General features: G+C 61.8%; 2 protein-coding genes across 8 annotated transcripts in view; one reads left to right on the top strand and one right to left on the bottom strand.

The window, feature by feature from the left end:
• Positions 1-11,574, top strand: part of CPSF1 (cleavage and polyadenylation specific factor 1) — a 15,122-nt gene extending 3,548 nt beyond the window's left edge. For 2 of the 5 annotated variants that reach the window (XM_055432156.2, XM_055432157.2), the window contains exons 3-38: positions 3,749-3,776; positions 3,843-4,009; positions 4,088-4,168; positions 4,251-4,402; positions 4,484-4,630; positions 4,725-4,864; positions 4,939-5,049; positions 5,122-5,215; positions 5,296-5,383; positions 5,457-5,579; positions 5,658-5,709; positions 5,836-5,930; positions 5,999-6,073; positions 6,169-6,249; positions 6,320-6,409; positions 6,571-6,681; positions 6,750-6,891; positions 6,975-7,153; positions 7,236-7,372; positions 7,481-7,655; positions 7,729-7,935; positions 8,017-8,106; positions 8,186-8,329; positions 8,416-8,568; positions 9,298-9,414; positions 9,541-9,631; positions 9,703-9,787; positions 9,855-9,996; positions 10,069-10,221; positions 10,298-10,474; positions 10,567-10,633; positions 10,703-10,750; positions 10,831-10,986; positions 11,057-11,186; positions 11,266-11,404; positions 11,483-11,574. In XM_055432156.2, the coding sequence (XP_055288131.1) occupies positions 3,749-3,776; positions 3,843-4,009; positions 4,088-4,168; positions 4,251-4,402; positions 4,484-4,630; positions 4,725-4,864; positions 4,939-5,049; positions 5,122-5,215; positions 5,296-5,383; positions 5,457-5,579; positions 5,658-5,709; positions 5,836-5,930; positions 5,999-6,073; positions 6,169-6,249; positions 6,320-6,409; positions 6,571-6,681; positions 6,750-6,891; positions 6,975-7,153; positions 7,236-7,372; positions 7,481-7,655; positions 7,729-7,935; positions 8,017-8,106; positions 8,186-8,329; positions 8,416-8,568; positions 9,298-9,414; positions 9,541-9,631; positions 9,703-9,787; positions 9,855-9,996; positions 10,069-10,221; positions 10,298-10,474; positions 10,567-10,633; positions 10,703-10,750; positions 10,831-10,986; positions 11,057-11,186; positions 11,266-11,404; positions 11,483-11,530 (4,215 nt within the window). In that variant the 3' untranslated portion in view covers positions 11,531-11,574. The remainder of the gene's footprint in view (positions 1-3,748; positions 3,777-3,842; positions 4,010-4,087; positions 4,169-4,250; positions 4,403-4,483; positions 4,631-4,724; positions 4,865-4,938; positions 5,050-5,121; positions 5,216-5,295; positions 5,384-5,456; positions 5,580-5,657; positions 5,710-5,835; positions 5,931-5,998; positions 6,074-6,168; positions 6,250-6,319; positions 6,410-6,570; positions 6,682-6,749; positions 6,892-6,974; positions 7,154-7,235; positions 7,373-7,480; positions 7,656-7,728; positions 7,936-8,016; positions 8,107-8,185; positions 8,330-8,415; positions 8,569-9,297; positions 9,415-9,540; positions 9,632-9,702; positions 9,788-9,854; positions 9,997-10,068; positions 10,222-10,297; positions 10,475-10,566; positions 10,634-10,702; positions 10,751-10,830; positions 10,987-11,056; positions 11,187-11,265; positions 11,405-11,482) is intronic. The other 3 variants (XM_055432158.2, XM_088844532.1, XM_088844533.1) reach the window with 3 other exon arrangements.
• ADCK5 (aarF domain containing kinase 5) lies at positions 11,563-25,272 on the bottom strand. Of its 3 annotated transcripts, none has more exons than XM_055432222.2 (15): positions 25,193-25,272; positions 18,419-18,522; positions 17,838-17,987; positions 14,015-14,090; positions 13,706-13,906; positions 13,485-13,625; positions 13,301-13,414; positions 13,098-13,229; positions 12,897-12,980; positions 12,706-12,787; positions 12,546-12,624; positions 12,378-12,469; positions 12,064-12,316; positions 11,878-11,994; positions 11,563-11,796 (listed from the first exon to the last, which is right to left on the bottom strand). In XM_055432222.2, the coding sequence occupies exons 1-15, from the start codon at positions 25,202-25,204 to the stop codon at positions 11,691-11,693; spliced, it is 1,743 nt and encodes a 580-aa protein (XP_055288197.2). In that variant the 5' UTR covers positions 25,205-25,272; the 3' UTR covers positions 11,563-11,690. The 3 variants fall into 3 exon arrangements, with proteins under 3 accessions (XP_055288197.2, XP_055288198.1, XP_055288199.1); XM_055432223.2 differs by lacking the exon at positions 25,193-25,272 and adding an exon at positions 24,309-25,178; XM_055432224.2 differs by lacking the exon at positions 25,193-25,272 and having other exon boundaries at positions 13,706-13,901; positions 18,419-22,845.

Below are 25,272 nucleotides of genomic sequence, written 5' to 3'. Positions count from 1 at the left end.
AGAGTTAGCACCAGTGGACAAAGACAACTCTGTGGGAGAGATCTGTGCAAAGGGAAGGGAAGGAATGGAGCAGGAACTGGTAGGAAAAGCAGGGTTTTGTGAGGTGAGCGAGGGCACATTAGTGCTCTGAAGGGAAGGAGCACTGGGCAGCGTGGAGCCCACCGAGACCCTCAGAAATTCTGCACACCTTTCAAGAGCTGTGAAGAATGCCACAGAAGCCCCTCAGCAGACTGGATGCGGCTGCCGGGTCTGAGCCGGGTGTTTGCTCTGCGGCCTTTCAGTGTAGAGCAGCCTCCAGCTCCTGGACAGAGCGCAGTGTAGTGGCAGGAGGTAACGTGGCGCCTGAGCCTGTCGGGGACCAGCCTAGTCACTGCTGCAGGACAGCCTGCCTGGAGCCCCAGACATGTGGTCACCAGGGTGGCATAGTCCTGAGGGCAGCCGGGAGCCAGGACGGCACCACAGGGGCCATGCAGACGGACCCCCGGCCTCTGCTCGGTGAGGCCTGGGCCTGGTCTGTGACAGGAAGGGCCTGTCTCCTCTCTCTCCACGGGGCTAGCTTGGTATCTGTCTGGCATCCTTGCGGTGGCTGAGCTTCCTGGGTGGTGAGACGAGGCTGGGGCCAGACCACTCGCGGGGCACCGCCTCCCTTTTGAGGCTCCTGTCCTTCAGAGCAGCCCCCAGCTGGGATGAAGAGCGGATGGTGAGCCCCGCAGGGCCGTGTGCAGTCTCCACCAGGGAGCACGGGCAGGGTCTGCAAGGTGGCGGCAGGGAAGGGAGAGGGTCCCGAGCAGGTGGTGGACCTGATGCTGGGTGTGCGCCTGGCTCGGGTCCTGGGCCAGCAGACCCCGGACAGTGGCCAGGGCAGGGAAACTGTGTGTGGGAAGCGGGTGAATGCTGGCCTGGGGCAGCTGTGACCTCTGAGAGGAAAAGAAATGTAGGAAAGGTAGGACACGTCCCCTAAAGTTAATGACAGTCCCAAGAAAACAGAAAAGGTCTCATGGTCGGGAAGTCTCAATATTGTAGAGTTGTCACCCCCCCCAAATTAATCCAAAATTGTGTCCTTTATCTCAAAGTTGCAATAAGCTTCTCAACAGTTTTATTTATCGTGACTCTCAGATTTACATGGAGGAGCCAAAAATCAAGAATGTATAATTTTAGAGATGAACAAGATGGAGCACTTGCCCTGTAGGGTTGTCGGGAATCGTGTGTGTGTATGTGTAAGTGTGTAAGCTGAATTATTAGGTACAGAAAGACTAAAAGTCACTTTGGGGGACTTCTATGGTGGTTCCACTGCAGGGAGTGCAGGCTCCACCCCTGGTTGGGGACGATCTCCACGTGCTATGCGGCCAAAAAAGAGTTACTTTTGAACTGACCTTTTTGTTGTGAAATGTCCCCTTTAATACTTTTTGCCTTAAGATCTACTTTTTCTAGTAGTAACTTGGTTGCCCCAGTTTGTTTGTTTGTTTTCTTAAGTCCTTGCCTAGAATATCTTTTTAAAATCTGTGTTATGTTTAAAGTGAATCAATAGCAAATAGTTGGATATTTTTTATTATTCTGACGGTTTTTGTTGTCTTCTGGCCTGTTTGGTTTATTTATTCTGTCATGAATGAATGGGTCTGGTCTGGTCTGTTATTTGAGATAATTTCTTGTGTAGTTGGGTTTAAATCACCATCTTGCATCTTGCTATTGTTTTATTTGTTGTTTTGGATTGATGAGCTATTTTATTAGATTTTATCTCTTCAAGAAATATTTTATTTGTTCACTTATTTTTATTTTTCTTTATTTGGCTGTGCTGGGTCTTAGTTGTGGCCTGTGGGACCAGGATCAAATCTGGCCCTCTGGCATTGGGAGCGTGGGGTCTTAGCTCCTTACTGGCCCACCAGGGGAGTCCCTCATTTCATCTTTGCTGCTGACTTCTGGTTGGCATTTTTTCTTACACTCTAATGAGTCACATTTGAGGTCGCAGCAGTCTCTGGCTCGAGGGAGCCTCCCCAGACAGCCTGGAATCCTTGAAGCCCTTTACCCTCTTTCCCTGCTCACTGCATCCTGCTGTCACAGGCTCTGTCCTGCAGAACATTACGCTGTTGTTAGCATTTTGGTTTTACATAAATTCAGCCTCTCAGAAAAGCTGCGTAAGCCCCAGAATTTTATGCGCGCCCTCGGCCTCAGCCCTGAGCATGTTGATGTGTCTCTGTCTTTTCCCTGGGCCTGCAGGACCCCCTTGGCTCTTCTCAGATGTCTGCACATCTGTGCATCCAGGCAACACCGCAGTCCCTGCTGGGACCCCAGGCCCGTGCGAGTCCAGGCCTGGTCAGATCCTCCGTGTGGTCCTGGGCGCTGGTGTCGATGGCTTGGAGAGGTGGGTGGCCAACCAGCCTCGCCACTGTGACGCGGATCTGAGGTGGAAGGTGCCGTCTCGCGCTCAGACCTTCCTCTGCACTCGGCGTCTTGGGGCGGCTGGGGCGCACCTCGCTCACCCTCTCCCCACCTCCAGCTGCGCCTCCCTCCCTCCTCCCAGTCCTTCCTTCATTTCTTATCACACGTTCAGCAGTTCACACTCCGTGCAGGAGGCTGTAGTCTTTTTTTTTGTCATCTGGGGTCTTCAGCCTGAAGACCTTCCTTTGGAAATTGTTGAAGAGTGTTTCTGATGTTGATCTTGGTCCACTTTTGTCTGAAAACGTTTTTATTTAGCTTCCTTTTTGAGGGATATTCTCATGGGGTTTACAATTCAAAGTTGACTGTTTTCTTCTTTCATCACTTTCAAGACCGTCTCTGGCTCTCATAGTCAGTTTCCAAGAGGGTGGCATCTCTGTTCTCCTCTGACTGCTTTTACGACACTTGTCTTTGTCTTTGATTTTCTGTCTTCCAACTGCGATGTGCATGGCTGTGGTTCTGTTTGTGTTTGTCCTGCTTTGGGACTTGCTGACCTTGAATCTGTAGGCCAGTGCTTCTCATCAGGATATGCTGGTTATGTCTTCAGTTGGAGGTTCTGTCCTTTTCCACCTCTGCCTTCTAAATTGCCGGTGGTGTGTTAGACTGTTTAACTGTGTCCACGTGTCTTAAAATTTGTCATATTTCCCCTCTGTGTCTTGTTAGTGCACAGAGTGGCAATCTGTCTGCATCTTGACCCCGTGTCTGGCCAAGGGAGACGGTGTCCTGGGCTGCACCCGTCGCCGAGGGCGACTTTCATGTTCAGTCTAAGTGCATCCCTGCTAGAGACCCGCCAGGGATGATTTTTCCTGGATTAAGGAAGCTGTGTTCTGGGTCAGCAAGGGGTTTCTGTCGTGAGGGTCTCGTCTGTTATCAAGTGCTCAACATAGTCACTGAAAATAGTAGATGGTTTTTCTCCCTGCTTGAGAGTGGTGGGCATTCCTGGGATGCAGCTCAAGGGTGGTGTGGCCGCCTCCCCTCACCAGGGTCCTGGGCCCTGGGCCCACCTGGAGGACGCAGATGGGGTGAGGCCACAGACCCTGTAGGGTCACCGTCACACCCAGTTGGGCTCAGCAGAGCTGGGGCTCCTTCCCAGCAAGCACATGTCATCACTGGCTGGCCCAGGGTGAGTCTGAGTGGTTTGGGGGGCACATAGAGTGTTGTCCAGCCTTCGACCCTGAGAGCCCCAGTGTCAGGAGAGCTGGGGGTGCTTCCTGTGGGCTGGTCGCCCGCTCCCCGTTGAGGGCTCTTGGCCACTGGGCCGGTCATGGGTAAGGTGGGCCCCTCACAGTTTTTTCCTTCTTCCTCCCTCCTCCAGGCGCCGACCAAAAATGACAGGAGCACAGGTGAGTGAGCTCAGGGTGGCTGCCCAGCCGTGAGCCCGGGGGGTGGGGGCTGGACGTGGGCCCCAGGCCCTGTGCACTTTCTCTCCTCAGACGGAAAGGCCCACCGGGAGCACCGGGAAAAGCTGGAGCTGGTGGCTTCCTTCTCCTTCTTTGGCAACGTCATGTCCATGGCCAGCGTGCAGCTGGCCGGTGCCAAGCGGGATGCCCTGCTCCTGAGCTTCAAGGATGCCAAGGTGGGGCGGGGCGGGGTGGGGAGGGGTGGGGTCTGGGGGCTGTGGGGGGAGGGCCCTGTTCTGACCTGCCACCCCCAGCTGTCGGTGGTGGAGTACGACCCAGGCACCCACGACCTCAAGACCCTGTCTCTGCACTACTTCGAGGAGCCTGAGCTGCGGGTAGGGCTCACCTCCCCGCCCCCCAGCACAGCCCCATGCCTCTGTGGGGGGGGGCCTCCTGCCTGACGCCCCTCTCCCGCAGGACGGCTTCGTGCAGAACGTGCACACGCCGCGGGTGCGTGTGGACCCCGACGGGCGCTGCGCGGCCATGCTTATCTACGGCACACGGCTGGTGGTCCTGCCCTTCCGCAGGGAGAGCCTGGCTGAGGAGCACGAGGGGCTCGTGGGGGAGGGGTGAGTGCAGGGGCGGGGCGGGGGGCCCTGCGGAGCCCAGGTTCGCCCCACGCTGCCCCCGCTGACGCCTGCTGCCCCCAGGCAGAGGTCCAGCTTCCTGCCCAGCTACATCATTGACGTGCGGGCCCTGGACGAGAAGCTTCTCAACATCGTCGACCTGCAGTTCCTGCATGGTTACTATGAGCCCACCCTGCTCATCCTGTTTGAGCCCAACCAGACATGGCCTGGGTGAGGGCCTGCATCCTGGCCGCGACAGGCCCACTGCGGGGGTAAGCCTGGCTGGCTTCCGCGGGGCCCCGCGCTGACCCTTGTTGGCCCCCAGGCGGGTGGCCGTGCGGCAGGACACATGCTCCATCGTGGCCATCTCCCTGAACATCACGCAGAAGGTGCACCCCGTCATCTGGTCCCTCACCAGCCTGCCCTTCGACTGCACCCAGGCCCTGGCGGTGCCCAAGCCCATAGGTGAGAGGGGCCTGGGCTGGGGTTGGGGGTGTTGTGGAGCGTGCTGGGCCCTGCCACCAGCGTGTCTGTTCCAGGCGGAGTGGTGATCTTTGCGGTCAACTCGCTGCTGTACCTGAACCAGAGCGTCCCCCCCTATGGCGTGGCTCTCAACAGCCTCACCACCGGCACCACCGCCTTCCCCCTGCGTAAGTGCTGGGGAGCAGGGCCCGGGGAGGTGGGGGCTGCTGCTGGGCCTGGCTGACCACCCCTGCCCACAGGCACCCAGGAAGGTGTGCGGATCACCCTGGACTGTGCTCAGGCGGCCTTCATCTCCTATGACAAGATGGTCATCTCCCTCAAGGGCGGTGAGATGTGAGTCCCTGTTCCGGGGCCCGTCCTTCCTGGCGGGGGACTGGTCCCCCCGCCCCAGCTGAGTGTCCTCCTCCCTGCAGCTATGTGCTGACGCTCATCACGGATGGCATGCGCAGCGTACGGGCCTTCCACTTCGACAAGGCTGCCGCCAGTGTCCTCACCACCAGCGTGAGTGGGGTCTCAGAGAGTGGCCCTGGGCCCTGGGCTGGGCCTGCCACACCCTCACCCGTCCCGCCCCCAGATGGTCACTATGGAGCCCGGATATCTGTTCCTCGGCTCTCGTCTTGGCAACTCACTGCTCCTCAAGTACACCGAGAAGCTGCAGGAGCCCCCGGCCGGCAACACCCGCGAGGCTGCCGACAAGGTGAGCATGGGCCCGTGGGGTCGCAACTCCTGCAGGTGGCCTCCAGGGTACTCACTCCCTGCTCCTCCCACTTCACAGGAAGAGCCGCCCTCCAAGAAGAAGCGTGTGGACACCACTGCAGGCTGGGCAGGTGAGGGCTGGTCGGGTGCACGCTGAGCATCAGGTGCAGGCTGGTTGGGTGCGGGTCTGGTCGGGTGCAGGGCTGGTCGGCTGCGGGCCAGCAGGTGGGCTCAGGTGGGCTTTCATCGTGCTCCAGGGGGCAAGTCAGTGCCGCAGGACGAGGTGGACGAGATTGAAGTGTACGGCAGCGAAGCGCAGTCAGGGACACAGCTGGCCACGTACTCCTTTGAGGTGAGGTGGGGCTCCGGGTGCTGCCCGGTCCTGGTCAGCCTGCCACCTGACCGCTGCCTTGCCCACAGGTGTGTGACAGCATCCTCAACATCGGACCCTGTGCCAATGCCGCCATGGGCGAGCCTGCCTTCCTCTCTGAAGAGGTGCCCACCGGGGCAGCGGGGGGCGGGCGCAGGGCGGGGCAGGGTGGGCTGCGCAGCAGAGGTCCAGCCCTCACCCCCGCCCCCGCCCCGTGCAGTTTCAGAACAGTCCGGAGCCAGACCTGGAGATCGTGGTGTGCTCCGGCTATGGCAAGAACGGGGCCCTGTCGGTGCTGCAGGTGAGGGGCAGCGAGGGGGCGCCTCCTGGCGGGGCCTGGGTGGGCTGCTGACCCCTGCCCGTCCTTCCAGAAGAGCATCCGGCCCCAGGTGGTGACGACCTTTGAGCTCCCTGGCTGCTATGACATGTGGACCGTCATCGCCCCTGTGCACAAGGAGCAGGTGAGTGTGCCCAGCTTGGCAACATCCAGCCGGTGGCGCTGGCCTGCACCTGGCCTGCGGCGGGTGCCGCGGGGCCTGGGACCCGGCTCTGTGCTGCTCAGGCTTGGTGCTCAGGCGGCGTGGGCTGGGCTGGGAATCCCTGCCCTCTTCTGCCTTCACAGGAGGAGACCCTCAAGGGGGAGGGCACGGAGCCAGAGCCTGGTGCTCCCGAGGCCGAGGATGATGGGCGGAGACACGGGTTCCTCATTCTCAGCCGGGAAGACTCTACCATGGTGAGGCGCCCAGAACCCGGGCTGGGACCCTGCTGTGAGCAGTGCCCCTCATCCACCACTGCCCACAGATCCTCCAGACGGGGCAGGAGATCATGGAGCTGGACACCAGCGGCTTCGCCACGCAGGGCCCCACAGTCTTTGCTGGCAACATCGGGGACAATCGCTATATCGTGCAGGTGTCGCCACTCGGCATCCGCCTGCTGGAAGGAGGTGGGCTGGGCCTTGGGCAGGGGGGCCCGGGCCCGGGGCTGACATGTGCCCCCTGCGCTGTGCTGACTGGCCTGTGTCCGCAGTGAACCAGCTGCATTTCATTCCCGTGGACCTGGGCTCCCCCATCGTGCAGTGTGCCGTGGCCGACCCCTACGTGGTCATCATGAGTGCCGAGGGCCACGTCACCATGTTCCTGCTCAAGAACGACTCGTACGGGGGCCGCCATCACCGCCTGGCACTGCACAAGCCACCCCTGCACCATGTAGGTGCTCTGCTCTGTCCCGGGGCCTGCTGACCCCTACCCGCGCGCCCCCTCCCCAGCTGAGCACCCTCCCTCCCCGCAGCAGTCCAAGGTGATCACGCTGTGCGTGTACCGGGACGTCAGTGGCATGTTCACCACTGAGAGCCGCCTGGGTGGAGTACGCGACGAGCTGGGGGGCCGCAGCGGCCCTGAGGCCGAGGGCCAAGGCGCAGAGACCAGGTATGTGAGGGCAGCAGGGCGGGGCGGGTGCAGAGACCACGTGTGTGCGGGCGGCAGGGCAGGCGGGTAGGCCGAGCATCTATGACCTGTGACGCACACCCGCCACAGCCCCACAGTGGATGACGAGGAGGAGATGCTCTACGGAGACTCCGGCTCCCTCTTCAGCCCCAGCAAGGAGGAGGCGCGCAGGAGCAGCCAGCCGCCCGCTGACCGGGACCCCGCACCCTTCCGGGCTGAGCCCACCCACTGGTGCCTGCTGGTGCGGGAGAATGGAGCCATGGAGGTAAGTGGTGCCCTGCGCCCACGCCCCCCAGGCCTCCCGGCGCCTGCCCACCACTGACCACGCCGTCCCACAGATCTACCAGCTCCCCGACTGGAGGCTCGTGTTCCTGGTGAAGAACTTCCCTGTGGGCCAGCGCGTCCTGGTGGACAGCTCCTTTGGCCAGCCCACCACCCAGGGCGAGGCCCGGAAGGAGGAGACCACGCGCCAGGGCGAGCTGCCCCTGGTCAAGGAGGTGCTGCTGGTGGCGCTGGGGAGTCGCCAGCGCAGGCCCTACTTGCTGGTGAGTGCGCGTACCCGCCCACCCCCGCCCCTGCCCGAGGCCCTGCCCCCTGACCTCCCGGTCCTGACGTCCTGCCCCCAGGTGCACGTGGACCAGGAGCTCCTCATTTACGAGGCCTTCCCCCATGACTCACAGCTCGGCCAGGGGAACCTCAAAGTTCGCTTCAAGAAGGTACAGTGACCTGCAGGGCTGGGTGTGGGGGCGGTGAGGTAGGGCTGAGGGCCCCGGCCCTTACTGCAGCACCCCCTAGGTCCCCCACAACATCAACTTCCGGGAGAAGAAGCCAAAGCCATCCAAGAAGAAGGCGGAAGGGAGTAGCTCGGAGGAGGGGACGGGGCCCCGAGGCCGTGTGGCACGGTTCCGCTACTTCGAGGACATTTATGGCTATTCCGGGGTAGGCCGGCCGCTCTGCGGGGCATGGTTGGTGAGCACGGGGCCTCCCCGCAGTGTGAGGGGCTTCCTCACACTGTCCGCCCCTAGGTGTTCATCTGTGGTCCCTCGCCCCACTGGCTCCTGGTGACTGGCCGGGGGGCCCTGCGGCTGCACCCCATGGGCATCGATGGCCCCATCGACTCCTTTGCCCCATTCCACAACGTCAACTGCCCCCGAGGGTTTCTGTACTTCAACAGACAGGTAGGGAGGCCCCATGAGGCCTGGCCGGGTATGCCAACCCCCTCCGAGGACAACTGGGCAGGACCAGGTGCTGGGGCCCAAGAAAGAGGCCCTCACCCCTGGCTGGTAACGGAGCGCCTTGGCATGGAGAGTCGGGGTGTCCGGTGGGTGGTAGGAGCCAAGGTCAAGGTGACGTGGGGCTTGACGCTGGAGAGGCTTGGAGGACGGGGAGGTCGGCAGTGGAGGGTATGGCCCATGAGGGCACCAGCTAGGTTCAGTCACTGGTCTGCCCACTGGGCACCCAGCTGTGCCCGAGGTGCCGAGTGACTGGCGGGGTGCTCATGCATCCTGAACCTGAGCTTCCTCATGTCACAAAGATGACAGCAGCAGCCCATGGGCCGCCAAGGACGTGGCAGGCACCGGTGCACTTAGGACTGGGCTAGAGGGGAGCCGCTGGGCCCCGTGCCTGTGTGCAGACACTGGCGTGGCGTGCACGTGTGCATCCCACCCTGTGCCTGCAGCCTCCAGCACCCCCTGAGCCTGGCCTCAGGCCACACCCGTGGCCAGACCTGGGCAAACCTGGGTGAAGGGACAGGAAGCGCCCGAAGAGCAGGAGAGTGGGCCAGAGCCTCTGTCGCTGCCCCTGTTCCAGCAGAGCCGAGGGCTGACCTGAGGGAGCCCTTGAGGCCTGGGTTCATTTGCTCGGCCTTCAGTGGGCACCAGGCCTCCCTCCCCCCTGTGCCCACCCAGGGCGAGCTGAGGATCAGCGTTCTGCCCGCCTACTTGTCCTACGACGCCCCGTGGCCTGTTCGGAAGATCCCGCTGCGCTGTACCGCCCACTACGTGGCTTACCACGTGGAGTCCAAGGTCTGCCCCGACTCAGTCAGGGGCCCTTGGGGCTGGACCACGTGGAGTCCAGGGTCAGCCCCCACTCAGCCAGGGACCCTCAGGGCTGGGGTGGGCTCTGGCTCCTGACGCCCTGCTCTCCCCAAGGTGTACGCTGTCGCCACCAGCAGCAGCACCCCCTGCACACGCGTTCCCCGCATGACGGGCGAGGAGAAGGAGTTTGAGACCATCGAGAGAGGTGCGCGGGGCCCCAGGGTGGGCCTGCCCTGGAGGCCGCTCCTCCCTGATGGTCCCCCTCTGTCCCCACAGATGAGCGGTACGTCCACCCTCAGCAGGAGGCCTTCTGCATCCAGCTCATCTCCCCCGTCAGCTGGGAGGCCATCCCTAACGCCAGGTGAGGTGCGCTGGGCGGGGTGGGGTGGGGCGGGGCTGGGCTGGCCCTGACCGGGCTCCGCCCACAGGATCGAGCTGGAGGAGTGGGAGCACGTGACCTGCATGAAGACCGTGTCGCTGCGCAGCGAGGAGACCGTGTCAGGCCTCAAGGGCTATGTGGCCGCCGGGACATGCCTCATGCAAGGGGAGGAGGTCACATGCCGAGGGCGGGTAAGTGGCCAGCGGGGCTTTTGAGGCACGCAGTGCCCAGCACCCCGACTCAGCCACCCATCTCCCCGGCAGATCCTGATCATGGATGTAATCGAGGTGGTGCCTGAGCCCGGCCAGCCCCTGACCAAGAACAAGTTTAAGGTCCTGTACGAGAAGGAGCAGAAGGGCCCCGTGACCGCCCTGTGCCACTGCAACGGCCACCTGGTGTCGGCCATCGGTCAGAAGGTGTGCGCCCCCCCCAGCACCCCACAGGCACCCCTAGGCACCCCCCCAGCTACTCACTCCCCCGCCTCCCCCCCAGATCTTCCTGTGGAGCCTGCGGGCCAGCGAGCTGACAGGCATGGCCTTCATCGACACGCAGCTGTACATCCACCAGATGATCAGTGTCAAGAACTTCATCCTGGCCGCGGATGTCATGAAGAGCATCTCGCTGCTGCGCTACCAGGAGGAGAGCAAGACGCTGAGCCTGGTGTCCCGGGTACGGAAGGGGCCGCGTGCCGGGGGCCTGTGGGGCTTGGGGCTGGCCCAGGCCGTCCTGATGGCTGCCTTCCCCGGCCCTCCTGTCCTCAGGATGCCAAGCCCCTGGAAGTGTACAGCGTGGACTTCATGGTGGACAACGCGCAGCTGGGTTTCCTGGGTGAGTTTGGGGCTGGGGTCCCTGAGAGCCCTGGGTGTGCACAGGGGCTGACTCGGCTCTGATCCCTAGTGTCCGACCGCGACCGCAACCTCATGGTCTACATGTATCTGCCGGAAGGTGAGTGCTCCCTCCCTCCTCTGCTGGGCGGGGCCGGGCAAGGCCAGGCGGGCAGTGACCTGAGGTCCCCTGTGGCCTAGCCAAGGAGAGCTTTGGGGGCATGCGGCTGCTGCGCCGGGCAGACTTCCACGTGGGTGCCCATGTGAACACGTTCTGGAGGACCCCATGCCGGGGGGCCGCCGAGGGGCCCAGCAAGAAGTCCGTTGTGTGGGAGAACAAGCACATCACGTGGTTCGGTGAGCATGGGGCCAGGGTGGGGGCAGCGGGCCATGGCGGGTGCACTGGGCTCATTCCCTGTCCCCTCAGCCACACTGGACGGTGGCATTGGGCTGCTGCTGCCCATGCAGGAGAAGACCTACCGGCGGCTGCTGATGCTGCAGAACGCCCTGACTACCATGCTGCCCCACCACGCTGGCCTCAACCCCCGCGCCTTCCGGTGAGCCCAACCCCCAGCCCAACCAGAACCCCGGGGTCAGCCCAGACCCCTCATGGCCTGTGCCCTCCACACCCCCCAGGATGCTGCATGCGGACAGGCGCGTCCTACAGAATGCTGTGCGCAATGTGCTGGACGGGGAGCTGCTCAACCGCTACCTGTACTTGAGCACAATGGAACGTGGGGAGCTGGCCAAGAAGATCGGCACCACGCCTGACATCGTGAGCCGCCCCGCCTGCCCCTGCCTGCGCCCACCCGCCCCTGCCTGCCCCCGCCCTCACTCAGCCCTCTCTTGGCAGATCCTGGACGACCTGTTAGAGACGGACCGAGTCACTGCCCACTTCTAGACCCACCCTCTTTTTGTACAAAATAAAAACACTTGTTTTCAGGACAGCATTGTGATTATTTCAGGGCCCTAGGGCATCCCCTACTCCGACAAATCACAGTCACTAGGCCCTGGCCAGGCGCGTGGTGGGACGAGCTCTATGGTCCTCCTGCCCAGGATGCCTAGGTCTCCAGGTACTTGGACAGCCCCTTGGTGTCAGGCATGATGCCCAAGTAGACCAGAACTCGAACCAGGAGGGCAGTGAGCCGCATCGACAGGGTCTCCAGCCTGTGTGGGTGGGTCAGGGGGGCAGGTAGGTGGGGAGTGGGCCCTTGCTTCCCATTCTCCAACCCCCACACGCCAGCTCACCTCAGGGCCACTTCAAACTTGAACGTCTCCCAGATGACCCTGATGCGGCGCAGGATGCTGGCACCGTAGACGCTCTGGTACATGGCACCCACCAGGCGGCTCCAGCCCCGGACTGCACTGCACGGAGACCACACATGAGGTCAGCACGGCCACCCTCCCCCACTACCCCAGGCTGCGTGGCCCTACCTCTTGGCCATGAGGAAGTAGCGGTCCACTGGGGCGCCCAGGGCGTTGTTGATGGCGCGCACGGTGTTGACGTTGCGCAGCACGAGCAGCATGGAGCGCGGCAAGGCCTTGAGCACGGCCATGACCTCCTCAAAGTGCTCACGGGCCATTTCCTGCATGTAGGCCGCCTCCTCACGGCTCAGCAGGCGTGAGCGCCACAGCTGTCCCAGGCGCACGGGCCGCTGCATGAGCACCTCAGAGAACAGGAGGTAGTCTGGGGGGGCCTGAGCCAGGCTGTGCCCCCTCTGGGCCACACACCCACCCCCCGGCCTCACCTTGCACTCCCAGCTCAGCTGCGTGTGCCTTCATGGCCGCCTCGTCCCTCAGGATAATGGCCCGCCACAGCTGGCACAGGGCGAGCCGGTCCCTGCGGGCCCAGCAATGAGCGGGCTGCGGGGGGCCAGTCGGGGGGCGTGCCCACCCAGCCCACAGACCCAGCTTACTTCTCGTCCAGGAACTGGTAGAGCCCATGGTCCAGCAGCACCAGCTGAGCCTTCCCGTCCGGGCCTTTCCGCACCAGAACTGGGGAGGGGCAGGCTCTAGTTCCCCGGTTCTGGGGTGCAGCTCCCAGCACCCTGCCCCCAGCCCTCGGGCTCTCCTTACCATTGCCAGGGTGGGGGTCAGAGTGGATGAAACCCGTGTAAAAGATCTGTTCAGCAAAAGCCTTGATCAGCTTCTCTGCAATCTGGGCGGAGGACAGGCAGGGGTGGAGATGGGATCAGACCACACGCCATCACCCCAGACCTGGGCCACACCCTCCAGTCCAGCCCCACAGCCCAGGACACAGCACTCACGTCCTGCACCGCCAGCCCCATGCTCTGGATGGCCTCCACGTCATTGACCTTGCAGCCCTCATAGAACTCCGCCGTCAGCACGCGCTGGGAGACAGCAGGTGTCAGAGCTCCGTGGGCCTCCACACCCCTGCCCAGTGGGGCCCAGCCCCTTACAGGACGTGCCCCAGTGCCCACGGACACCACTCGGGGGGCCCAGCCCACCTTACTGGACGTGCCCCAGTGCACGCGGGGCACCACAACGTGGCGGAAGTGCTGCAGCTCCCGTGCACAGCGCTCGGCGTTGCGGCCCTCGTTCTCAAAGTCCAGCTCCTGGGCCAGGGTCCCCTTGAGGTCCTGGGGACCATACGGGCAGTTGGGGGTCCAGCCTGGTAGCCAGCCCACCCCAGCCCCCTGCCCCACGGTACCTGGAGGACCCAGCTGAAGCCAAAGCTGGGGTGCATGAGCTCCACGAGGCGCAGCAGGAGCTCCAGGGTGTGGATGTCGCCGTCAAAGCGGTCCCGCAGGTCGATGTACTGCACCTGCACGGCAGGCTCAGGGAGGGTCGGCCGCTGGCACCCCACGCCCCCCACGCGCCCGGGACCCGCGTACCTTCACGGCCACTGCGGTGCCGTCGTGCAGCCTGGCGCGGTGCACCTGGGCCAGGCTCGCTGCGGCGACGGGCTGGTAGTCAAACTCCCGGAAGAGCTCCCGGGGCGCGGCCTGGAAGTCTTCGAGGAACAGCTCGTCCACCTGGAGGACCGGGCCCTGAGCAGCGTGGGGAACGCCGTGGGGCCACACTGCCCACCTCGCACCCCAGAGGGCGGGCTCACCTCCCGGAAGCCCCGCGTGAGGGCCCGGTCTTCCAGCACTCGTAGCGTCCTGATGTATTCGGGGGGCAGCAGGTGGTTGAAGGAGCAGAGCCCCTGGCCCAGCTTCACGTACAGGCCCCCGTTGCTGATGGCCCCCGCCACCAGGGCGTCAGCCGCCCGCTGATGACACGCAGACATCACCTCCACGTACCGCGGGCTGTTCTGACCACAGGCAGAGAGAGCAGGGATGGGGGCAGGCAGGCCCCCGCTACCCCCAAGCATGCCCACCCCGCAGGCACAGGACGGGCTGGCCAGGACGCAGGCACAAACCTCCTCCACCCCATGCAGGATGATGTTCGTGCACCACCAGTAGTCCAGCGAGATCTGCAGGCCGACCCGCAGAGACCTGCGGGCAGAGGACGCCCTCAGTCCCAGCTGGCCCACGCAGCAGGCACCCACCAGCGCCTCGGACGGCTGTGAGCACCTGGGGGGCGCCGCGCGGCTCTCAGGACTGCGCGGCCAGCAGGTCCGTCTCAGCTCCTGGGCTGGGCACTGGGCAGCCTGCATGCACACCACACCCCGGTCCCTGCACGCAGATGAGGGGTGCCCAGGACAGCAGGGGGCGCAGTCCCTAACGAGCAGACGTGTTCCTTCATTCTTTGATAGCACTTGTTACACAGGAAAGCCCACCCTCGAGCAAAGCCGCTCCATCTGTGGACACGCTCATTCAGCCCATGCACAGCGGCCCAGCCTCCTCTACACTTGGCTGCGCTCTATGGACTGGAGTCCTGGGTCAAGCCCCGGAGCCGCGGGCACACCCCAGCAGTCCCACGGGCCCTGGCCTTCTGGTGCGGGCTGGGATCATCGCTCCCTTCTGTAACCCAGGCTGTGGACATGGAAGCCCCGGATCTGAAGAAGGGAGGATCCAAAACCAGGCTCCAGGCACTCACTGAGCACCACAAACCAGGTCCACCCAGCCACTCCAGCAAAAAGGACTGTGAGAATGGCAGGGTGAGCAAGGACACAGGTTTCTCTGAGCTCCCAGGACCCGAGGGAGCTGCCCTCCTTCCTGAGTACTCTGTCCAAAAGCCAACGCAAGGTCTGCACAGGGGTTGACGGTGTGGTGCGGGCAGTGGGGTGAGGTCTACACTCAGGGGGGTGACCTAAGAAGTCACTAATTTAGGGAAAAGGGCAGCATGGTGTCTCTCAGGTAGAGAAGAGGTTACAGACACAGAGCGGAAACCCGGAGAACTTGTGTTGAAAATGGAACGGCACGTTTACCACTGACAACGGGCTGCAGAAGCAAACAGCTGGACTGCACACGCAGCCCGGAGCAGCACACACACTGGCGCCACACCAGGGTCTCTGCCTGTCCTGAGGGTGGATGGTTGCAAGGCTGAGCCTGGAGTGACTGTGGTGTCAGTGGGAGTAAAATGCTCGAAGGGTGGATCACGTCAGAAGGATTCAGAAATGTCAGAGATAAAATGCTGTACGTTTGAAATTATTTACAATACAATTGTAGACATTAAAATAGAGGGTCACAAATCAGGTGCAGGGGCTCCTACGAACCAAGCCTGAAGAGTCGCAGCAACAAGCCGGCAGTGACGCCACGTGTCCGGTCCAGGCTGATGCGACCAGGGCTGGGGGAAACACACAGGAGGACAGAGCTCCCTGATGGCGGAACAGCCCTTGAGGGTGGATGGGATGGCTGAGCTGGGAGGACGAGCTCAGCGGACAAGCACTACGGGCGCTACACCAGCAGCGACGGGAGGGGGCAGGGCACCCATGTCAAAGTACAAGGGAAGCCAAAGGCCAGACATGGGACAGACCACAAGTACACACTAGACATACGCACGTCAGGGCTCGGCAAAGCTTTTCTTGGAAAGGTTGGACAGTGAACACTGGGCTTCAGGGGCAGCCTCAGCAGGGGCGGGGGGCGGGGCTGTCCTCCAAGGAGCTCACGCTACGGAGCAGGCGGCCCCTCAGACACAGGGCCAGGGTGCTGACCCTGTGGTGTCATAAGACCTATCGGCCCACAGACATGTCAAGGTCATCATACGATGCAGAATTAATGTGACCGCGCTCCTGTAAACCCAGAGGTTTCCTGAGTGAAGCAGCGGATATCAGCCAGAAAGGACAACCACGGCATCAGAGCTCGGGGTCTTCGCTCCGTCAGGCCTACGGAACGCAGCCCCAGCAGAGACTCTGAACACCACAGTCGGGGGCCAGAGGCAGGGGTGCAGAAGCTCTGAGGCGGGGCCACCCAGACCCCTCCCAGGTACCTTGTTCTTGTGCTGAGTTTAACTTCACCTTCTTGCAGTAAAAACACCAAAGTCAATATGGTATTTTCTGAGCCATCCTAGGAAACTATCAAAGCTGAGGGAGGGTGGGGACCGCCCCATGTGTAGCCTGTGGTTTGACGGGAGGGAACCCGTGGGGACGCTGGGACTCCCAGCTGCTGTCAGATGCCCTGGGCAAGTGGGGTCTGGGACCGTGCCCTGAGCCAGAGTTTAGCCACGAGAACCAAGGAGACTCTGAGGGCTGTTCCAGGCTGAAGGAGGCTAGACACGGGCCCAGACAGATCCTCACGTGGAAAAGGCTGCTACTGGAGGGCCTGGTGACACAGGACGGGGTCTGAGGGTTAGAGGGTCACAGTGTGTCTGTCAGCTCCCTGATTGTGGCTGTGGAGGAGAACGTCCTTGTTTAGGAAATACTCAAGGTTTCAGGAATAATGGGGCATATTGATAACATATTTGTCAATGTTTCAAAAAGAAAAAAAGTACTATTAGTCCAACTTCTTTGGACATTTAAAATTGTGTACGAAAACAAAAACAAAACCCCACAGGGTCTGTAAGGTTAAAATTAAGTAAGAGGTGGGGTCAGAAACCACCCTCAAGCATCCCGGCCCCATGAGCGGGCCTGGCGCGTGTGCTGCGTCCCAGGCTCCCTGCCACAGCAGGACGAGCCCACCGCCCTCGGGCGAGCCAGGCTCGACTTCCTGGGCTCCTGCCAGCACGCTGCGGGTTCCTGGGTCTCCAGGGGCCCTGTGGTTGTCCTGCACCCACGAGGGCTCGGCCAGGCCCGCCCGTTCCGGCAACTGTCAGGGCTGAGAGCTCAGCCGCGCGGCTGGTCAGGAAGGTAACCGCTCTAGCGCCCCTCCACTCAGTCCCAGTTCGGCTTCTGAAAACTGGCTGTGAAAGCCCCCTGAAGGAGGGAAGAGGAGCGGTGGGCGCCAACGGTCCTGCAGCTAACGCGGGGGAGAGTGGCACGCACAAGCTGGAAGGGGAAACGGCCCGGGTCCCCGCCATCCCGCAGGCCGCTCAGGGGAGAGCTGGCCCCACCCACCTCTGTGCTGTGGAGCCTGGGAAACCCTGCAGGACACATAGGCTGCTGCCTGGAGCCTGCCCAGAAGGGCAGCCAGGAGTCCCAGGCAGACCCACAGGTGGAAGGGAGTAAGGTTCTTGTCAGTCCGCCCGCTTGCAGCTGCCGCTGGGGTAAACCTCAACGAAGCAGCAACCAGACGCCCCACATCCTAGGCATTCTAATCCTCCACTGGGCACCGACCCAGGCCGCCCAAGGGCAGCGGGGCTCAGAGCTGGCGGAGCAGGACACCCGCAGCGGCCTCCTCACGCAAGGCCGCACAGGAGCTGCCTTGGGCCATCTCCTCCCAGCCCCTCGGCAGGGCTGGGTGGGCTGAGGTCTCCCACTATGGAGCTGGCTCTCAGGTCTCTGTGGGCAGCAGTCTCAAACCTGGCCTGGAGCAGGACTCCTGCCCAGGCTTCTCAGAAGGAAGACAGCCCGCACCACCCCCAGAACCCTGCCTGGAAGATGCAGGAGCGTGAGGCAGCCTTCAGCTTAAGGAGCCCTGGGTTCCAGTGAACAGCAGGGCATGGTGCTGGTCCAGGCCACTGCTAGTGGAGGCAAGGAGGAAGCCCCCCGTGACCCCAAGCTCTCCTTGGGAGAGCAGAGGTGGCCAGAAGGGAGACAAGGCAGCGGCCAGAGGTGGGTCTGTGGGGGCCACACCCCGTGCAGACGGCTCAGTCCCGTGGTGCTCAGTTGTCCCCCGGGCGGAACAGCGCCCCAGGGAGGCAGCGTCAGAGCACCCAGCAGAACCCTGCAGCCCCAGCCCCCAACGCGGCCGCGCCCGCCCTACCTGCTAAAGCGCCCAACGCCGTCCACCATCAGCCGCATCCGCCTCCTCTCCTGGGCTCCCGCTGTCAGGTACCGCGCCCCGAGCAGCAGGGGCACCCCCAGGGCCGCAGCCGACAGCGCCTTCCTCCACAGGGGCTGGGGCCTCGGGGGCCTGCACGGACATGGGTGCGCAGCCCAGTCACCTGGCGGCTCCGCCCTGGCCAAGGCCATAGGGGCTGTGGCTGCACTAGGGCCTCGGCAGGCGGCGCCAACTTCAGGCACTTGACCTGTGGGTCCAGGTCACCCCACTGAGCCCCACAGATGCCCGGGCCCCAAGTGGGCTCCATACTGCCCACTGTCCACCCGGGCCTTGGACCCTCCCGCCCCCAGCCTCACTGCCCCCTGGTCTCCAACAGGCGCGCCCCCCACCACTCTCAGTCCACAATCCCCTCCAGGGCCCAGACCAGGGCCCTGGCGGTGGGGGGCCAGCACAGCCCGTCGTGGGGAGGCGCGCTGAGAATGTCCAGCCTCACACACCCCAACGGAGAGCACCCTGTATGGTGAGGGGCATGTGCCAGAGGGTGCCTGTGGCGAGCTCCCCACCTTGCCAGCAGGGCTGCGAGGTTCCTCCTGAAGAAGGTGGCAGGGGACGGCCAGGGCTTGGGCCTGCCCTGCAGCAGGGCCGAGTGGAAGTGGCAGAGCTGTGCCTGCAAAGGGCAGAGGGCACAGGGCTGGCGGCAGGAGCCCCCACCTCCGCCCCCCGCGACCCATCACTGCAGAGCGTTAGTGCTTCCTGGGCCCATCTGATTCGGGAGCAGTGACAGCTCTGGGTTCAGAGCATGGGTGAGGGCCAAGCGTCACGTGAGGGAAGCAAGGCCGTGTCTGCACCAGGAGGCCGCCCCCCACAGGCCCTGCCTCCAGCTCCCTGCGGGGTCCTGGGCACCCTCACTGCCTATTTCCCCTTCTGAGACCAGCAGCTTCCCAGAGAAGGGTCAGGATCAGAAAGGAGGCAGGGCCTCGGGGGCTGGCATTGGGCAAGTAAACAGACACAAGAACTTGTGTCTCTGAGCCCCCATGGTGAGACCTGGGTGGGGAGGTCTGGGGGGGCACAGCCAGGGGCAGGCAGAGAAGTCAAGGCCCCACGAGCTGCCCTGGCTGAGGGGCATGGAAGAAACCACGGCACTCCCACACCCACAGTCAGCCTCAGTCTCCAGATCTTACTGGAGTAAGATCTGAAGGGCTCTCAAACTCAGGTTCCCCAACTGTAAACAGTCTCAGTTTTGGGGACAAAAAAAGATTTCGCAAACTAAATCATAGCCCACAGCACAGATGTTAACATTATTATGAAATCTGAGTCAAACAAGGAACTGACTTTCCAATCACTTTCTGACCAAAGCACACAGCCCTGGAGACAATTTCAAGGATACAAAACAACACAAAAGTCAAAGGAAAAGGTCCATGACCTACTGTCCTCAGAGGAGACCAGGGACTGACACAGAACTCTGCTCCCCAAGGCCACCTGCAGTGAGTGCAGATCCTCAAGGAAAACCCCGCAGGGGCCACAAAGGGAGCCTTGGGCAGACAGGCAGTGAGGGCCGGCCGCCACAGACGGTGCCCACCCTTTCCCATCCTCCACCCCCAGCCCGCTGACAACACGAGCCCATCTCCTCCCCAGCAGCACCCTCTGCGCCGTGTCCAGTGGAGACACACTGGCTGCAGGCTCCCCCAGGCCCTCTCATCGCCACCGTACTGCAGCAGGAGGCGCGTGCCCCACATGTGCTGCACTGGCCCAGCCGTGAGGCCTGGTCCTGGGATACTTGAGCTGCAGCCAGGTGGGGTGTCCCAAGGGACCTCAGGGGTTTCGTATAGGGAGGCCACAGGAGCAGGAAAGGCCAGATGCCCAGCAAGACCGGCTGCAGCCCGAGGCAGAGCTGGGGCTCTGGGGAAATCAGGGGGGCTGCGTGAGGAGCCAGCACAAGGGCCAAGGCCGGTGTCCAAGTCAAGAGGCCCCCATTCCCCTCATACCAGCTGCCTGTGCCTCCGGCCAGGGAGCGGTCTGCTGCGGCTTGGTCTTCTCAGAGACCACAAACCCACCGAAAAAGAAATGACAACAGCCGGCAACCCTGGGGCTTCCGGTTCGTTATCTGTGACCCGGGGAATTCCTGAGCGTGGGGTACTGTTTACACAGCAGTCTGGCTTCTCTGAAACCTGTTCAGATCTGCATGTTGAGAACTACTGGTGCCCGGTACAGGCACTCATCAATCCTCTCTCCTTGTAAATATTGCCTAGTTTTCATTAGAAGTTTAAAAAAGAATCGCAAGAATAAACCTGGGAGGACTTGCACCAAATGAAAAGAATGAACGCTGACTGAACCTCAGTCTGAAAGAAAACACCCATGAAACACTTGTGGGACCACAGACAGCAGGGGGTCACTGTCAGGACTGTGAGGTGAGATGGTCCCGATGGTTACATCCGAGGATACCCTCCTCCTTTAGGGGTGCACAATGAAGTGTCGAGATAATGCATCAAGAGGTCTGTGACTTACTTTCAAACTATGTACAGTTTCAAACAGACAGATCAGCTGGAGATGAGAGCAGACGCTGACACTGGGCAGACCTAGGCAGCAGCACCTGGGTCAGTAGCTCTTGGGACCCAACGCGTGACCGCTTTCGCAGTCACAGGGGCAGCGCGTCTGCTGCACTCTCCAGCCCGACTGGGAAGGCGAGGCAGCTGATCCAGGAAGACCTGGCACCGCCCAGAGACGCTGAGTGGTTACGACCCAGGGCGGAGGCGCTCCCAGCATTGAGGGGACCGCTCGCCACCAGCCACTGCATGGGCTCCCCAGAGCCTCAGGCTGAGCCGAGGCCCCGGGCGGAGCCTGGAGCCAGACAGCTGGGGCTGGAACCTGGGCTGCAGCACTTGCCAGCCATGCCGCGTAGGTAAGTTCCTTCCCCCTGTGCCTCAGTTTCCCTGTCTGCGGGGTGGGGACCACAGCACTGCTGCAGTGCGGGTGAGTGAACTGGCATCTGGAAAGCCCTTGGGGGATGCCCAGCATGGGGGCCGCTGAAGCACCACCAAGGCCAGCCTGTGGTCGAGGAGCGGGCATGTCCTTCCAGGCGCTCCGCGCTGTGCCAAACTGCCCCAGTGCCCCCCTGGGGACCCTCCTCCCAGCGACCCTACCCTCCCAGCTCCACAGGCCACCCCACCTAACACAAACAAGGACTTATTTGCTGGGTTGAACGAAGCTGAGAAAACAGACTACAGATCTTCTTTGATTTATGATGGGGTTAGGGTTAAACCCATCGTAAGGTGAGAATGTCAAAAGTCGAAAATGCATTTAATACACTGAACCTACCAGAAGTTTAGCCTGGTCTTCCTGAAACCAGCTCACAACACTCAGAAGTGGGCAAAACCATCTACCATCTAGCACAAAGCCTGCGTCACACTTCAGTGTGGGCCATCTTCTGTAACTGACTACACACGGCGCTGACAGCGAGCACAGGACGCTGTCAGGGCACCGAGTGCACCCCGGCCACTGCAGGCTGATGGGGAGCTGCTGCAGCCACCACCCAGCATCAAAGAGAGCGTCCACCTCCCACCGCTGGTCCAGAAAAAGGCCAAACTCAAAGCTGGAAGTAGACTTTCTACTGAACGTGTTTCACTTCCGCACCATCATGAGTCAGGGATCAACACGTAGAAAGTGCGGAGCAGATCATATACGCTGATAAAGAAACCCTCAGCTCTGAAGCGGATGGGCCACTGCCAAGTCCCAGTGGGGACACACCCGAGACAGCGAAGGAAAACGGCCAAAGCTGACTGATAACGATTACCCTGAGACATTACCATTCAGAGAGAAGGAAAGGACAGACCCACAAGTTATTCTAGCCAGCATGCCAACGACCTGCAGGTCCAAGGGTGCCAGAGTGAAGGCTGAGGTGAGGCCCAAAGGGACTGCCACACCAGAGGGCAGGCACAGCAGCTCCAAGACCACGGCTGAGCCCAGGGTCACACCTCCTCCACCAGGGACCCCGCACACGTGCTCCAGGTGTTTCAGGGGCGACAGGAGACTGCGGGCGTGGAGGGTGCCCTGAGAGGGCACTGCCATCAAGGTCTTCACCTGGGGAAGGCCCAGAGTCCATCAGGGAGACTCAGCGGGGCACACAGCAAGGACACTGCCAAAGGAGAAGCATGTGCAGCCCCAGTTGGTCCTTCTCCAGGGGAACGGCACCCCTGGGCCGACAGGGGCTGCAGAGCCGGGCAGAGTCCCTGAGGGCTGAGTCCTGTACCGCAACACAGGTCTATCCACCCACCTCACTGACCCCACTCTGTGCCTGGGGGACGACTCCCTGCTGATGCCCTGCCAAGCTGGAAAAGTGAAAGATGGCAGAAATAAAGTGCCTTGCTCAGGGCCTGGCACCTAACAGGTGCTCAACAAAAGGCGGGCATCTCTGATGGCAGGGCTTATTTCCTCACATGGCCCACAGCACAGCAGTGATGCCAGAGGCTGGAAAACCAAACCACTTCCCCAGCCTGCACCCTTCCCATCCCCAAACCAGCCACGGGGCGGAGCACACTGTCCCTGGAGTCATTAGTAGGAGTCCAGTGAGAAAAAGGCAAGTTACCTAACAAGTAAGTTTACATATCATGTTCGTACTAAACACAGTTCTTTTCACATAAGGCCGAACCTGAATCACTGACTCTACAGCTCAGGGTCCTGGCTGCTCCCACAGCCTCCTGACCACTGTCCACCACTGGCTGGGGCTCTGGAAGGGAAGCTGAAGACCAACGTCCACAGCCTCTGGATACATGGCCGATGCCAAGGGGGCATGGCCAGAAAAGTAACGGCCCTGGATCACAGCCCCCAGAGCAGCTTTCTGTCATTTTCTGAGGAATCAGCACTGCAGCAGGCGCTCTGGTCGCACTGCCTCATTCCCAGCCCTGACCCCTCAGTCAATCTCCCAGGACGAACATCCTTCCCAGCCGCGAGGAACCTGGCCCAGGCCTGCTCTCCAGGTCGCTGTTCTGCCTGAAGCCCCCCCCCCCCACTTCACCAGGGTTCCTTGGCCCCCTACCCCACCCCACTATCCTTATCACAGGAGTGCGGGTTAGCCTGCAGGCTTTCTCCCCATCAGGCTGGCAGGGCCAACTCTTAATCATCCCCAAGATACAGCAGAAATTCTTTATCACAAACACTTGCTGACCTGAGATAAACGGCGGCTAAGTGGAGAAAAAGCCAGAATCCCACATGGCCCAGGCCATGCTGGCTGAGCAACAGGTGGAAGGCCACGGTCAGGAGAGAGATAGCAGTAGCTCCCCGGGAGAATGAGGCCTCTGCTGACGACACCAGAGCCCCCATGGGGCCCAGCGTGCTGGCTCATGCCAGTTGGATGCCGGTGACTCCCCAAATATCCGCACCACCCAGGAGATACCCGAGGGTCACAGAGCTATAAATGCAGCAGAGCCAGCAGCCAGACCTTCCAGGAACCAGTCCAGGGCGATATCCACTCAACACATGTAACCCGCAGCACACCCAGAGCGGCAGCACAGGTGCAGAGGGCGCCTCCTCAGCAGCATGAACACACGCGCAGCCTTCCTGGGGCGGCCCTCTCGCTCCCGCAGCCTCCCACTGTGGGACACAACGAGAGGGGCCTGTTCTCAGCTCGGGTGCGCCACACGCATGGAACTCAGCGAACAATCCACCCAGCAGTGCCACCCAGACAGACACCACAGAGCTCACAAACTCTGTGTGCACACTAACACAGAGCCACGAGCATCTGCACGCATGTGTTAAGCACAAGCTGAGCTGTTGGTTTCTCTAACACCCTGTAGATTAGACACAGCAACTTTGAAAAGTCACTGCAGATAAGCCAGGCCCCAGGAGAAAGAAGCAACTGCTGAATCTCACGAGACCTGAAACTGCAAAGAGGTGACAGGAATCTGGGCAAGGTAATAGCAGGTCAACAGCCCTGCACACATAGCCGGAGAGTAAACCAAACCACTGAGCCTGAACTGTTCTGAAGGTTAGGAAGAGAGACTGCGCATCTGGGCTCAGGAAAAGTAGTGGAGGTGACCTTGAACACCTTCTCTGTTGCTTTCTAGGGTCTCTGACTCTCTCAGCACCAGTCAGGACTCAGAAGCCTACTGGGCTCTGCTCTGCCTACTGGTCATGAGCATCTCCTGCTCAAGGGCCAAGGCCCACCTGCCCACTCCCAAGGGCTGCCTAGAGGACTGAGTGACCTGAATGTGTGAAGCAGCTTTATAAACTGCAGAAAACTAACTCACTGTCTCTGCCTGACTCTCAGACTAACACTGCTTCATTATCTCACCCACAAAACACCCCTGTATAATGGAGCCGCTCGACAACCCACAGAAGCTAATGGACATTCATTTGTATTAATCTCTAAACCCACAAAGCTAGACTTATTAGAAAACTACAAGGTCTACAGAAAATTCCATGTTGAAAATGGTGATGAGCCCCACTCAGTCTCCTCACCTCTAAACCAACCACACAAGAAAAGGGCTAGGTTTCTGGGGAGGGAGTGGCTGGGTCAGCTACTATGACACCGTGTTTGAAAGGTGCTCATTCAAACGGCGGAGCTGCAATAAAACGGGAGGCCCCCCGGGCGCGGGAAGGGAAGCGGGACCGGAAAGGCAGGTGCCATGTTCAGGATCAAAAGAAGCTGAGTTAGGAGGGCAGCCCAGGGCAAGGCAGAAACCTAGGAAGGTCTGAGAGGAGGGGCTTTCGGAGACAGGGCGGGAGGAGGGGTGACCCCGCGACAGAGCCGGGCCGCAGCGGCTGTCAGCCCACCTGCCGCCCCCGCAAGTCCTGTCTCCCCAGAGGCGGGGGGCAGCGGTCGGCCCGGAATGAGCAGGGCTGAGCTAGTGACAAGCGGGAAAGGGTGCCCAAGGGAGCAGGTGAAGAAAGGGCGCGGGGTCCGCTCTGCGATTCGGGCAGAGCCTGCAGCGGCGAGGGGTCTGAGGCAGACGCGGGGCAGGCGGAGGCGACGGGCGCCAGGCAGTCGCCTCGGGAAAGGGCGTCTCCCTGGGGAGGGAAGTCCGTAAGGGACGAGAGGGTCGTCCCTCGCGGGGAAGGAGGCTTTGGAGAGCGCCTCTGAGACAAGACTCCAGCACCAAGAAGCAGCCTCGGAGAAGCGGAGCTGCGGCGTCTGGCGGGGAAGGCCCGACGTCTCCCGCACAGGGCCTGGCGGCTGAAGCGGGGACCCGAGGACTGGCTTCCTGAGGATTGTGACGGGCTCCTCCGAGAGCCCTGTGGGTGCCGGCGAGCCGGGAGGATCCCAGGGGGGAGAGTCTCGGGCCCTCCGGGTCCCGCCCGGGCGACCCGAGCCGCGGCAGGGGCGCGAGCGCGCGGGGCCTCACAGGTCTCCACATTCTCGGTCCTCCGCTCGGCTCCCGCTCGTCACACGCCGCACACCCTCCGCCGGCCCAGCAGGCCCTGC

This window comes from Moschus berezovskii, chromosome 16 (assembly GCF_049115385.1).
Source record: "Moschus berezovskii isolate FMDL1 chromosome 16, NW_MosBer_1.0, whole genome shotgun sequence".
NCBI classification, from domain to species: domain Eukaryota; kingdom Metazoa; phylum Chordata; class Mammalia; order Artiodactyla; family Moschidae; genus Moschus; species Moschus berezovskii.
The sequence above is the reverse complement of the archived record's forward strand: the minus strand, read 5'-3'. Positions and strand labels throughout refer to the sequence as shown.

Bases quoted from the DNA above. Each gene is read 5' to 3' on its own strand.
- ADCK5 (XM_055432222.2), bottom strand. The intron at 13,626-13,705 runs GTGAGCCCGCCC...CCGGTCCTCCAG, and splicing joins TCACGCGGGGCTTCCGGGAG to GTGGACGAGCTGTTCCTCGA. The intron at 13,230-13,300 runs GTACCGTGGGGC...TATGGTCCCCAG, and splicing joins GCTTCAGCTGGGTCCTCCAG to GACCTCAAGGGGACCCTGGC.